The sequence below is a fragment of the Dromiciops gliroides genome, chromosome 2 (assembly GCF_019393635.1).
Source record: "Dromiciops gliroides isolate mDroGli1 chromosome 2, mDroGli1.pri, whole genome shotgun sequence".
Lineage (NCBI taxonomy): Eukaryota > Metazoa > Chordata > Mammalia > Microbiotheria > Microbiotheriidae > Dromiciops > Dromiciops gliroides.
The window spans coordinates 549,140,447-549,156,163 of record NC_057862.1 but is presented as its reverse complement, the minus strand read 5'-3'; the positions used below and the strand labels follow the sequence as shown (position 1 = coordinate 549,156,163).

Here is a 15,717-nt window from a genome sequence, read left to right as displayed (position 1 = left end):
TCATTCACAGATTATAAATTCAATAAACACCAACTGACCTCTGTGTATGTGCGCCAGGGACAAGGAAGCAACATGATGAAGACATGAATTCCAGGCACTGAAAATGTCCTCCTTCTTGGTCATTACCTGTCAAATTGACAGAAGGAAAATGGCTCCTTAAATACTTGAGAATTTTTTTTTCTTGAACTATTGCTGCTACCAGAATGATATATGCAGATGGAGTAGAACTAACTAGCTTTGTTAAGTGCAGACAGAGAACTCCCCGATTCTTGCTATAACAGCTAGGCAGCACAGTGGATAAACTGCTAGACCCAGAGTCAGGAAGATGTGTGTTCAAATCCAGACTCATACTTCAACTGTGTAGCCCTGAACAAGTCACTTTAACTTCTGTCTGCCTCAATGTCCTCATCTATAAAATAGGCATAGTAATAGCACCTACCTTCCAGGGATTTTAGTGAAGATAGAATGAGATAATATTTGTATATAATTTTGCAAACCTTAAAGCTCTATATAAATGCTAGTAGTCACAGCAGCAGCAGTTATATGTTACCATTGTAAACAACAACAATATCCTTCTGGAGCTTAGGTCCTTGGGAGCAACTGTTTGAAGGTTGAATTAACTGACTTTAGACTAATTCCATCTGTTTGCCAATTAGTACTTACTAGACTGTCCCAATTCAGGAACTGGCAATTTGTCATCCAGTTATTTTGCACCAAGTGCCATCTTAATCATGTGGATCAAACTTCCAATCATCATTCATTCGAAGAATACTTATTGAGTGCCTGCCTGCTAGGTGAGGCACCAAAACGACTGAGGTAGCAAAAATGGGGAAATGGGAGTAGAACAGATAAAACAAAAAGATATCTAAGGAGAGGGAGATACAAACCCACAAGCATTCCAGTCACTCGTTTAAGCCAAATTACCCTCTGGAAATTGTTGGCTAATTCTTAAACCAGGCAGATGGTCACCAGACTTGAGAACAAGAAAGTGGAGTTTGGAATTTCTGACTTTGTACCTCATGATTTCCTATTACTATCTCAGGGACCTAGCATTAGGTTTATGTATTCAATTCCAATTGAATAATCAACCTACTACATGGGAAGCAGCATGCGTGGCCTTAGAGATACAAATGAAAAAAGAAAGTGAAGCAGTCCCTGACCTCAAGGAGCTTATAGTCTACTGAGGATATCAAATGTTTGGTCTGCATTATTAGTTTCTTCATTAAGAGGAAGGCAGTTGAACGTGAATGGGTATGTAGGAAGTGCTAGGTTCTTCATTCTATTTTTCTCAGTGCTGTAAATTGTAAAAAGAATACCTGTTTTTATGCATTTTTGTAATTTCTGCAGCATGCCTAATACAACAGCTTTAGAAAAGCCTTGGTATAATAGGAGGAAATGTCTTTGTGTTCTGATGAATATAGTACCATGTTTAAGGCTCCAGTGTATGTATAATTTAGTATCACTACCTAGGGTAGTAGGAACAGTTCTGAGGACAATGTGGGAGTGATTATCTCTGTCACTGCTGCTTGGATTAATATGGTTCACTGTGTCACCAATGAAAACTAAAGAAGAAAGGGGGAGAGTAGTTGGCCACTTAGGGAATAGGCCTGCAAAACACATTGGCAGATGAGGGTGACCTACGGTTGACTACCAATGCTTTTTGAGTTTGGAGAAAGCGAACCTTGACGTCCCCATTACATTTCTGAATATAACACTGAGAAATTCAAGCTTGTGGTCAATTAGAAGTGTCTCACCTGAGAATTGACTTTCCTAATTTGTTGCTGCCAAACTGGGGGTGGGGGGTGGGGGTGGTGATGGGGAGGGACAAGAATAGGAAGGGAGTAGTATATATGAGAGACAGGGAAAGAAAAAAAAACCACTGTTCAAATGTTTCCAAATAAAAACCAGGAGACTCACATTCAGTTTGCAGAATGAGTTTTCACTGGACTGACCATGAGAAAATTAGCATCAGGAGAATTGACTAGGGAATGCAGAACACTGCCCAGGGAAGGGGCTTCGGATAGGGAAAACTCTGGAGAGGTCAATAACATACTGAAAGCTCACTGACTCCATCCCAAGAAAAAGTACAAGGGGAAAAAACGTTCCAATTAAGGCCAATGGCCTCATAAAGGCCTGCCAGTCGTTTTCTAAGTGCTTTTCCTTATACGTTAACATCAATATTCTTTAAGACCCCACTCAAGTTGATTCAATATAACCTCATCAGGGTTGGCAATCATCCATGTGTGGTCATGAAAGCAGTCATTACTCAGTGCTAGAGAAGGGAAAGAAAGGTTTGGCTCTTACACTAGGTTTATGCTTGGCTAAGATGATCCCCATTGCACAGGGAGGCTACTGATAGAAAAATTGGACTGTCCCTTGAGTTCAGCTGCATCTACAGGCAGCAAACAAATGGAATGTGGCAAGGTCAATCCATGCATTTTGGTCTTGACAACCAGTGTGGATTGCCACGTGATTGGTTTGGCTCCAGTAACCAGTGCCAATTGGAAAGTAGACCAAAATTAATGGATCATCATGACTACTGTCTGGTTCATTCCACAGAACCTCACTGTGGAATATATTGTTAGCTGTAGTTTTATTACAATTAAACAACTATATATGTGAGGCCATCAAAGTAGTTAAGTAATAAGGACACATGATACGTGTTATTAGTGAAAACTCCCAATGTTTAGAAAAGGAGAACAAAGGCTTTTAAAATACAGTATAGGCAGACCTCACTAAACAATAAACACTCCAGTGAACGTGTAATGTCATCGGTGTGGATCCTCACCTTCCATTCACATAGATGACAACTTATTTATCCCCATTCAACCTATGTTATTCTATCTTTCCATAACACCTTCCTAAAGAATCCATTTAACATGTTTTGGGCATTCCTCTGGTTCTTATAATATGATGTGGTGACCAGGTCAGTGCTTGGACTTGTTCATCTGTGATGTTTCCTAAAAACATGCTGGACTCACAGCACTTTTGTTCCTTATATGATATCTTTTATGTTACCACTTGTGTACAAGTTAATATGTTCATATGCTCCAACCTGCTTATCTTCATCATGTATCATTCCATTCCTCCGTGGAATTCATTTGAAATTGTGGTGCTCTATGATCTACATATTAGTGTTGGGTTTTTGTGGAAGCAAACAGCTTGAGACCATTAAAAGAGCTTCCCAGTTTTCCAGCTAACATTCAGCCCAACATCCTTCTCTCCTAGTTTTGGCCTTGATAATTGTTCACCTATAGCACATGCCTGTGATGAAGTTATTAATGGACTAACTCCATGGGTTGCCTGCCCAACTTCACATCCTAATCTTGGCAATATGTATTCTTCATCTCCTTCATTTCTCCTACGTGCATGGCTAGGTTGATTTTTTTTGGGGGGGGGGGGGTGTGACCATAGATCTCATGGAGAAAACCTTGCAGTGTTCTAGATTTCAGTGCAACAACAAAACAAGGCAGTCTACAAAAGCTGTTAGTAAGGAATTCATCATCTTCTTAGACTTCTTACAAAATTCCAAAATGAACTTGAAAGAGTCCTGAACACTGTTCCATAGAGTATCTTTTTTTAAAATTTTTTTTAAATTTTTACAGGCAATGAGGGTTAAGTGACTTGCCCAGGGTCACACAGCTAGTAAGTGTCAAGTATCTGAGGCCGAATTTGAATTCAGGTACTCCTGAATCCAAGGCTGGTGCTTTTAACCACTGCACCATCTAGCTGCCCCATAGAATATCTTTGATGAGCTTATTGTCATCCCATTGGATATCTTGCTTGCTACTGATACTTAATGGATCATTGAACAAAGTGATCTTGGTAATCAAATCTCTCATGAAACCTTGCAAGATTTTACCATGTGCATGAACTATGTTTTACTGGAGGAGAGTTTATATAGATTTTGCTCTACCAAGTCAAGTTCTCTTTTTTGTATCTGACAAACAGTAGACAAGTGAGATCTTTCATTCTTCACTCTCATGAGCAAAGATGTGGTCTGCTATACAAAGCTGTCTACAAAAGTTTTGCTTCTTTCTCAGATTTTCATCCAAGATATTCTTGATGTTTTCATAGACCATTCTTGTAAAGATTTATGGAAATTTGAAAAAAGTAATCATAGGGGTTGGAAGTTGCTAATGTCTATTTTTGGTAATAAGACTTGTTTGTGATTCTTTACATTGTTTTGGAATCGTCCCTACTTGGAGATGTCATGAATATTGATCCATGAATGTCATTAAGATTTTTTGCCACCAGGGTGGAGTTTTTAGATACATACTTGTTCTGGTCCATCCATTCTCATCTATATCTTAAATGCCTTTTGCTGCTTCATTTCATTGTTAATCAGGTATTAAAGTGGTAGAATCCAAATGCAGTGATTTCCTTTTCAATGCTGATGTGCCACTCACTATAGAAATGCCAGTATACCTATTTTGTTTCATTTTTTTTTTTTTTTTTGGTGAGGCAATTGGGGTTAAGTGACTTGCCTAGGGTCAGACAGGTAGTAATTGTTAAGTGTCTGAGGCTGGATTTGAACTCAGGTCCTCCTGAATCCAGGGCTGGTGCTCTATCCACTGCGCCACCTAGCTGCCCCCGATATTTATTTGTTGTCTTCATTCTGGTTTATCCTATAAATGTTCTCTGGTACTTTTAGTTTAGCGATCATGCCAAGATCTCTAGGGACCCATTTCTCCCCCATAATGCTTTTTATTGCTTATTTTTTCTTCCCCCTCCTACTTAATGACATTTTACACATTAGCTTATATCCTAAATTGGCATTGCCATTGGCTGCCATTTATTTATTCTTAACAAGAACACATATTTGGTGGCCGATGGAGGTTCTGGGCTTTTGGAGGAGTTGTGTTACATTGACTAAAACAGTCATCTAGACTTTTCAATGAAACAGTGATAAAGTCATTGTCTTCTCTTTTATCCATTTTCCAATTTTGGAGTTGACAGCCTATTTAAATAGTAGGGTGGAGTTAAAGTTACTATAATTGGATATGACATTTCCCTCTCACATTTATTCTTTTGTTTATGATTTGGTATTTATTTTGATCTTTGCAGTAACCAGTCACTGATCTGACTGAACAAAGGAAGTAGATTCTGAATGACTACCATATTGGTAACCAGTCATTGGCAGTCTACTAAGACAATTATTTTCATCTTTTGTGTAATATTGGTTAATGTCTTCACATCCATCACCTCCCTGATGTTCTTAGTAGGGAAAAATTCAACCTTTTTTATAGGCAGTCAAAAAAGCAATGATTCTTAGTACTCTGTGTGGCCATTCCTGATACTTTGTCACCTGCATTAGGAAGGTAGGAGGGAATCAGAGATGCCCAAAGGATATTTTATATTTTTATCTGTTTCATGAATCATCATGGGCCAGAAATGTTATTGCCTTTGATGACTTTTAGGTGATAAACCTCTCTGAACCTGGTTAGAGTAGCTCTAGTCTGTCCCAGAAACATTTCTACCTTGGTGGAACCTCATCAGACCTTCACTCCATGGGCATGGTTTCCAAGAACTCAGGGTGAGTTCCACAATATGATGAGGATCAGAGTCATGGATTCTGAGCTGGAAGGAGTCTCAGAGGCTATCAAGTCTAATCCCCTCATTTTACAGAGGAGGAAACTGAAGTTTAGAATGGTTAAGTGACTTTTTCAGTTACACAGGGAGTAAATAGCAAAGTCATGAGTCTAACCAAAATCATCTAGCAAACTTTCCACTAAGTCATGCCAACTGGACTTTTTTTTTTACAATATATGTTACTGAACCCATTTTTAGTAAACTGAGTTTATTTGCAATTTGTTCAAAGTCTTTATATTTGTAATGTGTTTTACTTAAATTATTTCATTTGATCCTCAAAGCAAGCTTCTGAGGTGGGTAGCATACTACCTTAGACTCAGGCAAGTGAGACCCCTGTCCTAGATCCTGTTCTTCAAGGACCCTTAACAAAGTACTCATGCTGAAAAATGTTATCCATCTCCAGAGAAAGAATTGATGGAATCTGAAAACAGATCAAGGTATACTATTTTCACTTTTTTGTGTGTGTTTTGTTTTTCCTTTGGGTCTGTGTCTTCTTTGACAACATGACTAATATGGAAATGTGTTTTATATGATTGCACATGTATAACCTATATCAAATTGCTTACCATAACAGGAAGGGGGAAAAAAAGGAAGGTGAGGGCGGAAAGGAAAAAATTTGGAACTCAAAATTGAAAAAAAAAAGATGAATGTTAAAAATTGTCTTTACATGTATTGGGGGGAAAATAACATTTTTAAAAGAAAATACATCATAACCATTAATGTTTTGACTAATTGCAATAAGCTTAAATTTTAAGGTTTTCCCATTTAAAAAAGGGACTCTTTCCATCAAAATGTGTGTACATGCTAGTACATTATATTGTGTAGAACAATGTCTTCTGTTATGTATCATTACATTAGAAGCTGGATAGTTTGTATTAGACCGGAATATGTTTACTTTGTACTTTTTACCTTTGGGTATATTTAAAATTCTGTAAATAATAGTGCAAACACAATTTTAATGTAAAAAGATGTTTATTTATAACAAACAAGCTCCACTTGATTTAATTTTCTTAAATTCTAATTTTAGTGTATTTTGTATATTTAATGCAAAGTGAATACTATTTTAATTCTGAGAAAGATTTGTATCTGAGGCTTCAAAAAACAGCAATATAAAATGTCAAGTCAGTGTCAATATTCCATTTTCTGGTTTATTTGTACTGCCAACACAACCAATGATATATTTTTTTTTTTTTTTAGTGAGGCAATTGGGGTTAAGTGACTTGCCTAGGGTCACACAGCTAGTAAGTGTTAAGTGTCTGAGGCCAGATTTGAACTCAGGTACTCCTGACTCCAGGGCCGGTGCTCTATCCACTGTGCCATCTAGCTGCCCCGATATTTTAAAATTAACGATTTAAACTTCAGTGTAAGACTTAAAAATTATCTGTTATGAAAATGAATATCATTATCAAGGTTTTCCATGATAGGCCTTTCTAAAACAGAGTTCTTGATCCATAATAAAGTTTTTATTCACTGTGTTTTATTCTTTTTGTTTGTTTGTTTGCTTGTTTTGTGAGGCAATGGGGGTTAAGTGACTTGCCCAAGGTCACACAGGTGTTTTATTCTTTAACACACACTGATGCTAAAGAAAAAAAAAGGAACATTTTCAGTTTTTCTTGGAATGGGTATTATTGGGAGTGATAACAAGCTGTTGGATATAGCCTAACTTCTGGATGTCAGCTATTGAGTGGTGTTGAAAACACTTTAGGAAAATGAAGCTATGGATATTTGTGACATGTTGAGGAACTGTGGGCAACACAGAAGTGAGGTGAGCCTTCATAGCGCAAACCATTTTCCAGGAATATCTGATGAACAGTGTTGCAAATAGGAGGAAAGGATGGGTGGGGGGAATTCACTCTTTATCCATCAGTGTTTGCCTAGACTGCATGGAATTATAACACAAGTAGTTGAATGGGCAATAGCCACCCAGATTTAAACAGTCATTTCACCTGTGTATAGTTTAGTATTTCAAATCATAATACTTATGAAAAGGTTCATGTTGAAGGCAAATTATTCTAAATGTTCATTGATAAATCAGTATTTCTCACATGGGCCCAGGATTTTTTGCAAAACTTTTTATTATTATCATTATTATTATTTTATTTTTAGTGAGGCAATTGGGGTTAAGTGACTTGCCCAGGGTCACACAGCTAGCAATTACCAAGTGTCTGAGGCCGGATTTGAACTCAGGTCCTCCTGAATCCAAGTCTGGTGCTCTATCTACTGAGCCACCTTGCTGCCCCAAAACATTTTTAATCAACTTGTTTATATAGAAGGAATCCTGCAAATAAAATTTGCCTAGGCCCATGCAAACCTGAAGGGTGGCTCTGATTATACCCATTTCACAGATAAAGAAACTAAAACTCAGAGAGCTGATGACAGTCTGTCTCCCATCTCTTTGCCTTTGTTTAAACTACCAGTCATGCTTAACCACACTCATCATCTTTGCATTCTAGAATTCCTAGTTTTCATTAAGGTTCAGTTCAAAGGCTCAATTCAAATGTAGTACATCTCATCACTTCCAATACTTCCACCTATTAGGGATTACCCTACCCCTATCACCTTTTCTTTCCTTCATATATATTCCGTGTTTATTTCTATGTGTGCACACTCTCTTGATGAGATGTAAGCTTCTGAGTGCAGGGACTGTTGTATTTTTGTCTTTTTATGCCCATCACGTAGCATCGTGCCTAGCACAGAGCAACTGCTTAATACATGCTTTTTCTTGATCGACAAACTGACTTGCCCATGGTTGAAACCAAGGTATTAGATTGGAAATCCAATACACTCTCTCCAACAACATATTGCCTCTCAACAGTGTTTATTGTAACAGCCCAGAGATAAAAGCCTCATCTTTTTGCTAATCCAGAAGAGTCTCTTCCAGGCTAGAAGTTTATAGGCAGTGAGATTGGGGTAGGTCTGCCAAGGGGCTACCTCTTGATGGAGACACCCCTGCTATAATGCAACTTAAATTATACCACCAAAGATAACTGTTCCCTCCCTCCCATCCTGCCATCCCCATGCCTAAAACAAACCCCAGGAAAGAGACCGATATATTAAATTGCTCCATGTTTACAAACCATTTTCCCCCTGGGGACAGCTAATGGAAACACTGCGGTCTGATGGAAAGAACAAGAGATTTGCAATTACATTTAATAAACATCTATTAAGTGACTAACATGGATAAGACACTGTTCGAGGTCATAGTCCATGCCCTTGAAGAGCTTATTTTCTGCTGAGACAAGGGGATACAACTCAGAAGTATAGGATCATAGACACAGAGCTGGAAGGGACCTCAGAGGCCATCTAGAAGAAACTGAGGCTCAGGAAAGGTAAAGTGACTGGCTGGAGGCAACACAGGTAGAGAGTGGTAAAGGCAAAATTTGAGCTAAAGAAACACACATACAGAGAAGTAAATCAGAGGATCTAAATAACAAAGGCAATGTACTTTTAGGAGCTGGGAAAGAACAAACAATTCAGGTAACACAAAGGGTCTCATGTAAGAGGTGTTCCCTGAACTGAGTCTTGGAGGAACTTAGAAATTCAGAGGCGGAGCTAAGGAGAGGGTGCAAGTCAGGTATGGGGAACAACAGTCCCATCCAAAGGCATAAAGACAGGAGGAGTTGGAATGTAGATAAGGTTAACTAAAAGTAGGTCAGTTTGTCTGAAAGAGGGAGTTTGTGCAGCGGAGTAATGTGAATTGAATTTGAAAGATAAGTAGTAGCTAGATGGTTCAAAGCTCTAATGAAGGAAAATATTTTATTTGAGGCAATAGGGAGCCACTGAAGGTTTCTGAACAGGGGAAATAACATGATTGGTCACAGTTGTCCTAGATCAATTAATGACTAGAGAGACTGAATGCAGGGAAGCCAGTTAATTAGGAGCACTAGATTTAATTCTCAGCTTTTATACTTATTAGCCCTGTGATAGCAGGACAATCACCTCATTGCTCTGAACATCAGCTTCTTCATCTGTAAACTGGGGGAGATTATACTTGTCCTACATACCTCACGTGCTTTAGGAGAGGGAAACTTTGAGAACCTTATAACACTATTTAAGCATGATTTATTATTAACTATCTGTTTTTCAGTTCCCTTCTTTCAGGACCTCTTAGCTATATCTGACACTGTTGATCATTCCCTCTCAGTTAAAACTTTGTGTTTGCCACTTCCTCTTGTGCTCCCAATGACTTCTTAGTTCCCTTTGCTACTTCTTTCCATTACCTACCAACCATTAGCATTCTGCAGGGCTCTTTCACTTCTATGTAGTACATTCCAGCAGGGGCCAAATTCGCTCCAAATTTCGACTCTCCCACACCTTCATCTCCAGTCCCCTCTTGCTCATTCCTAGCCTTGCCTCCAATTGCCTTTGTGCATGTTCACTGGGATATTCCACCAATGCCTAGAACATAACATTAGAAGTTGAGTTCTGTTTCCAACAATGTACTCTTTCTATGAGACCAATCACGTTCTTATTTCCCAGAGCTTTCATATTTCGTCTCTTTCTATTCCTCTTTCCTTTAACTGTATAGTTTATCACCAGGCAAGTATCCTGCTGGTTCTGTCCCTACCATGTGTTTTGAGCCTGCTTTTCCTTTTAATTTCATTTCCAAAATCATCATGCTAACTCAGGCTCTAATCAGCCCTCACTTTGCCTCCTATCTTAGCTTCCTATTTAGGTTCCAATTCTCCCTGATCTAATCTATCCTTCACAAAGCTCCCAAAATAATTTCCTTCTGTATGTTTTCTTGATATGATTTGCTTAGGAACTTACTCAAAAAATCTTACTGTGACTCTGAGGAAATTGTGGTATAATTCTGTTTAAAAGACTGCTTTAATTGTGTTTTACAATATTCAGAAACAGGAAAGGTTTGGCTCCTTGAAGAAGCATTTTCACCCACAGATTTTGGGCAAAGCAAACTGAGTGGGGGGATAGAAGGGTAGGAAATGGGTTGGGAGGGTAGGTCATGAAGGGCTATTTCATCCTGGAGGTTATAAGGAGCCACTAGAGTGTATTGAATTGGGGACTAGCATGGTCTCATCTCCCCCTACATGGAAATTATTCATTAATTCTTTTTTTGGGGGGGGCAATGAGGGTTAAGTGACTTGCTCAGGGTCACACGGCTAGTGAATGTCAAGTGTCTGAGGCCGGATTTGAACTCAGGTCTTCCTGAATCCAGGGCTGGTGTTTTATCCACTGTGCCACATAGCTGCCCCCATTAATTCTTGATAATAACTGTAGGAGTTAGGATAAGAGCAAGGCCAGTGCCGGGGGCAGGGGACAGGGGGCACTGCTATCTCTGGGATTCTTGGGCTCAGGGTCTTGGATTGTCTCCATTGGGGTCTAAAGGGAACTGTTGATTAGGGTGGTGGTGGAGGTTTAACTCCACCTGGCACACATCACTTATTTCTCCCTCAAGTCACTCCCAGTATGGACCTCTTCTATGAATAGTTGGTAAGTCTACCTGCTTTTCTCATCTTTTCCTTTTTTTTTTGGGGGGGGTGCTACTTCCGCCTATGTAATATCTATTGTCTAAATATAGTAGTTCTACTTTTGTTGATGGAGAAAAGAGTTTCTATTATAAACCTTTAGAAATTTTTCCATTTTGGTGTCCCAATTATACTCCTTTGATACTCTGATATCTTTAAATACTCTTAAGATGATTTTGGGTCTTTCAGGATACTTTCTGTGAATTTACATCACCTTCCATTGTTTCCCTCTCTTTAATGACCCAATACTTGATAATCTTCTGTCATCCTCAGTAAGATTTTACCAATGAGTTTATACTCTAAATCAGTATTGCCCTTGCTGCTATAGTTCTCTACTTGATAAGCAGATCAAAGTCTGGCTGAATAATTTGGTTTCTAGGTTCTTTGGGTCTCTTTGTTATAGTGATTGATTTACATCAGTTAACTTAGGGCAGCTAGGTATTGCAGTTGATAGAGTACTGGACCTGGACTCAGGAAGACCTGAGTTCAAATCTGGCTTCTTGACATTTATTAGCTGTGTGACCCTGGGCAAATCACTTTCCCCTGTTTGCCTCAGTTTCCTCATCTGTAAAATGAGCTGGAGAAAGAAATGGCAAATAACTCCAGTATCTTTGCCAACAAAATCCCAAATGAGGTCACAGAGTCAAACACAACTGAAATGACCAAACAACCAAAATTTCCTTAGGAAATAATGATCGTGTGTTTGATTATCTTTTATTTCCCACTTTATGATGAGCTACCAGTTTAAGTAATTCAGATTATGGTTGCCATAACTGGCTACCTATCTTCCCATTTTTAATTCTTGATTTTAATTTGATTTTTTTCTCTCAAAACCAAACTTAAATCTCAGATGGTTATCCCCTTTGTTCTCAAGGAGCCTGCATTCTAATGGAGAATTTTATAGTTCTTCTTCCCCTTCTTGAGCAGGGAATGAAAAAAGTATTCATATTAAAAGCTTTACTAAGAAATTTTAAAGCAGTCATATTTAAATAAGGTACATTAATAAGGTCGTTTTCACATAGGCTAAGTCATGTCTTCTCATGTGACCCTACCTGATCTTTCTCTAGAAAGTGGGTGTCACCATGGACTCACTCCTTACATCCTCCCCTTTGGCCTTACAAATACTCCCTAGCTAAAGATAAGGCTGGCTCTGTCTTTTAGTATATGAGTTTACAAGTACCTCTGCATAATCTCAGCCCAGATCCCATGGGTCTGAATAGACGTGCCTTTATCACAAGTCATTCCCCACTGTTCAGGAAGGGCTGAATACCTGTCTTTTCTGGTATCAGAGCTGTCCTGCCCTCTGATAGCTCTCACTTCATTCCTGCCACAAGAAACTTTCCATGGGCCTTAGTCTTGGCCTGTTTGAAGCTACAGGTAAGGCTGATGACTCTAAGCTTTAATGAATCATTTCACTCCTGACTACCTCCAGCTGTTGGCTCCACCCTCCTCCCCCACCTTTCTTACAGGGAAGCAGCACCTTCTGAGATGCCCAGTTTACAGTATTAGTATTCTAATATTTTACAGGTGGAACAGCTTCCCAGGCAATGTTCACCCACAGCAAGAAAGGGGCCATTTCATCACAGGGCTGAACACAGATGTCCATAGATAAAGAGAATGAAAAATAGCTGGAGATTCCATCCTCTTTTTGAATCCACACGTAAAGAAGAGATAGGGACTACTAATTTAGATGAATAAATCCTACTCTGGAAAGAGTCCTGACCATCAACTTAAAAAGAGAGGATGAGGGGGCAACTGGGTGGCACAGTGGATAGAGCACCAGCCCTGGAGTCAGGAGTTCACCTGAGTTCAAATCCAGCCTCAGACACTTAACACTTACTAGCTGTGTGACCCTGGGCAAGTCACTTAACCCCAATTGCCTCACTAAAAAAGAAATTAATTTTAAAAAAAGAGAGAGGATGAGGGCAGCTAGGTGGTGCAGTGGATAGAGCACCGGCCCCGGATTCAGAAGGACCTGAGTTCAAATCTGGCCTCAGACCCTTGACACTTACTAGCTGTGTGACCCTGTACAAGTCACTTACCCCCAATTGCCTCACCAAAAAAGAGAGAGAGAGAGAGAGAGAGAGAGAGAGAGAGAGAGAGAGAGAGAGAGAGAGAGAGAGGGAGAGAGAGAGGATGTTATCCACACTCAATTCATACTGGCCAAGGAGAAAATAGCTTAGCTTGAATTTCTATAGCATTTTATAGTTTAGAAGGCTAGACAGAAATAGCTAGATAGACAGACAGAGCACGTATTAATTGCTTACAAAAGTACTTTTCTCATGACAGTCCTATGAGGAAGGCAGTGCAAGGGCAAATATTATTAGCCTATTTTAATAGATGAGGAAAGGGAGGCCCAAAGAGCTTCAATGACCTCTCAGGTAGCCTATAACTTTGCCAACAGGCTTCAGGGACTCACCCAAAGTCACAAACCTAACAAGTGATAGGACAGGGACTCTGACCCAGGTGTCTTGACTCCAAATCCGGGGCTCTTTCTGTTGAACTATAGGCCTCTGGTTACTGATGACTGACTGTCTTTGCCTGTCACTGCACACTCAGCTTCATGCTTCAGTGTATCTGGTTACATGATACAGAACATTGGCCAGAGCATCAGGTTTCCTCTCTGCTCCTGCCAATGATTGAGCCATATACTTATCTCCTTCTAGACAGGCAAGAAAAGGCCAAGTACTTTGAATAATGGGATGTTTAGATAGGATAGAACTTATTCTTGATACTGCCTGGCAAAGTTGGCATGTGTTTATGAACCCAAGTCCTCATCTGGGACTGAAAAACCATGATCTTGGCCAGAGGCAAAATATGATGCAAACAGTCAGGCAATCCAATTCTAATTAAGGCTTTAATATTTTATATTAGCTTTCTCTTTTATTGTTTTCATATGTGAGGCAATCTGGAAAGGTAGAACAATTACCCACCAATCAACCTCATGTTTGGGATCCAATTTTCCTTGAAAAGACTCCTTCATCTAGACCCATAACAGGCTTGATTGTCTCTAAAGGACAGGCCTTCTATGCTGTTCATATGACTAATTCAAAACCCATGTCTCCAACTAATATATCAATCAGAGAATACCACAGGGCTATCACAAAAGGCTTATTAGAGGAATCCTGGTGGCCTTGGGAGGGTGGGGTTACCACCAATCACTGTTTTGTGTCATGCAGGTGGAAGCAGGTGATGTTATGCATTACAATATGCCTGAGAACTGGCACTAGGGAATTTTAGTAGGCAAAAGCAACTATATCTTGTTGTAAAGGGGAAGGGTGTAGAATAAGTTATGGTCAAAATAATAAGCCAGAGTTAGGAAGCCACCATGTCAAGGGCATAAAAGATCAGGAGGAAACTAAGGATAGGCTGGATCATTAACAAAAGGGTCAAATTGGTTGGTTTGGGGAGGGGGGTGGGAGGAGGGAAGGGGAAGGACCCAGGGTGCCATTCATCAAAGTGGCCTTTGATATAGTAGGTACTGATATTGGACTGAAATACTGGACTGAAATGAACTGAGACAACAAGAGACGAAGTACTGATGCCTAAAACACAACATTTGATTCATTAACCATTTGAGTTGCTCAGTCAGACAGCCCCATGAGCTTTCTTTTATGTCAGAAGCCTAGCCTTTTGTGTTAAGCTCTGCTGCTCTAAAAAGGTGGGACTTGTAGACGGTGGGCCAAAAGTCATGATGTTTTAGTAAATTTTTTAAAATTGTTTTTTCTTTATTTTTTGACATTTACAAAATTTGATTTTTCACATGTAATGTAAATTCATTTCCTATATAGGTACTGTATATGATGCTATGTTATTATAAATTAAAAACAAAAAACAAAGGAGTTATTAAATATTGAAATCCTTTCATGACTTTTGGCCCCCCTGAATATCAATACTACTGTGTTTTGGCAGGAGCAGTGAAGGAAAGGGGAAATGGCAGCACTGTGGAATTGGCCAGGCATCCTAACTGCACCAAGCAGGAGGTCAGGAGAGCCTAGCAACCTACCACAGGCAGCAAACACTTGATCTTGCCAAGTGAGGAGACATATGGCAGCTGAGGCCAACACCAGTTTAGGATATGAACTTATTTGTAAAAGGTTATAGAAGAAGATGGGGGGAGACTGTGAGAAGTATCATTTAGGAAATCAATGAAGAACTGTGCAAGGGAAAGTAAGTCTGTGGAAAGCTTGGCACGAGAGTCAAACAAGCCCGATCACCCCATAGACATTTAAAGATGAAACCAAAGGGACAACAAATAGATCAATATAAAAGTCAGTCAGAATTTCTATGAAAAAATATCCTCATTAACAATGACCATCCAAACATCTCATTTCCCCTTTAACAGTCCTTACCTTGGTATGCTATGTGAAGAAATAGAAGTAGTATTAAAGACAAAGCTGGGAAGAATGAAGAACTGAATGAATTCATGAAAACACACTTATTAGGCACTTACTATGTGCCAAGTGCTGAGCTAAAGTCTCAGAGTACACATACAAGCAAACAAATGAATCCATGCCCTCAAGGAACTTACATCGTAATTGATAACACATATAGGAAGGGTGGCCAAGGAAGAGTATTTTGGAGAGAGAACCCAAAGAAAATGATGATTGTAGTAATAAAGCAACTGATTGAGTAGGTC

General features: G+C 39.3%; 1 protein-coding gene across 1 annotated transcript in view; it reads right to left on the bottom strand.

Moving 5' to 3' along the window:
- The window catches only part of ACOXL (acyl-CoA oxidase like), a 536,612-nt gene that overhangs the window by 106,678 nt on the left and 414,217 nt on the right, over positions 1 to 15,717 (bottom strand). The window contains 1 exon segment of the mRNA XM_043984906.1: positions 39 to 126. Coding sequence (XP_043840841.1) covers positions 39 to 126 — 88 coding nt within the window.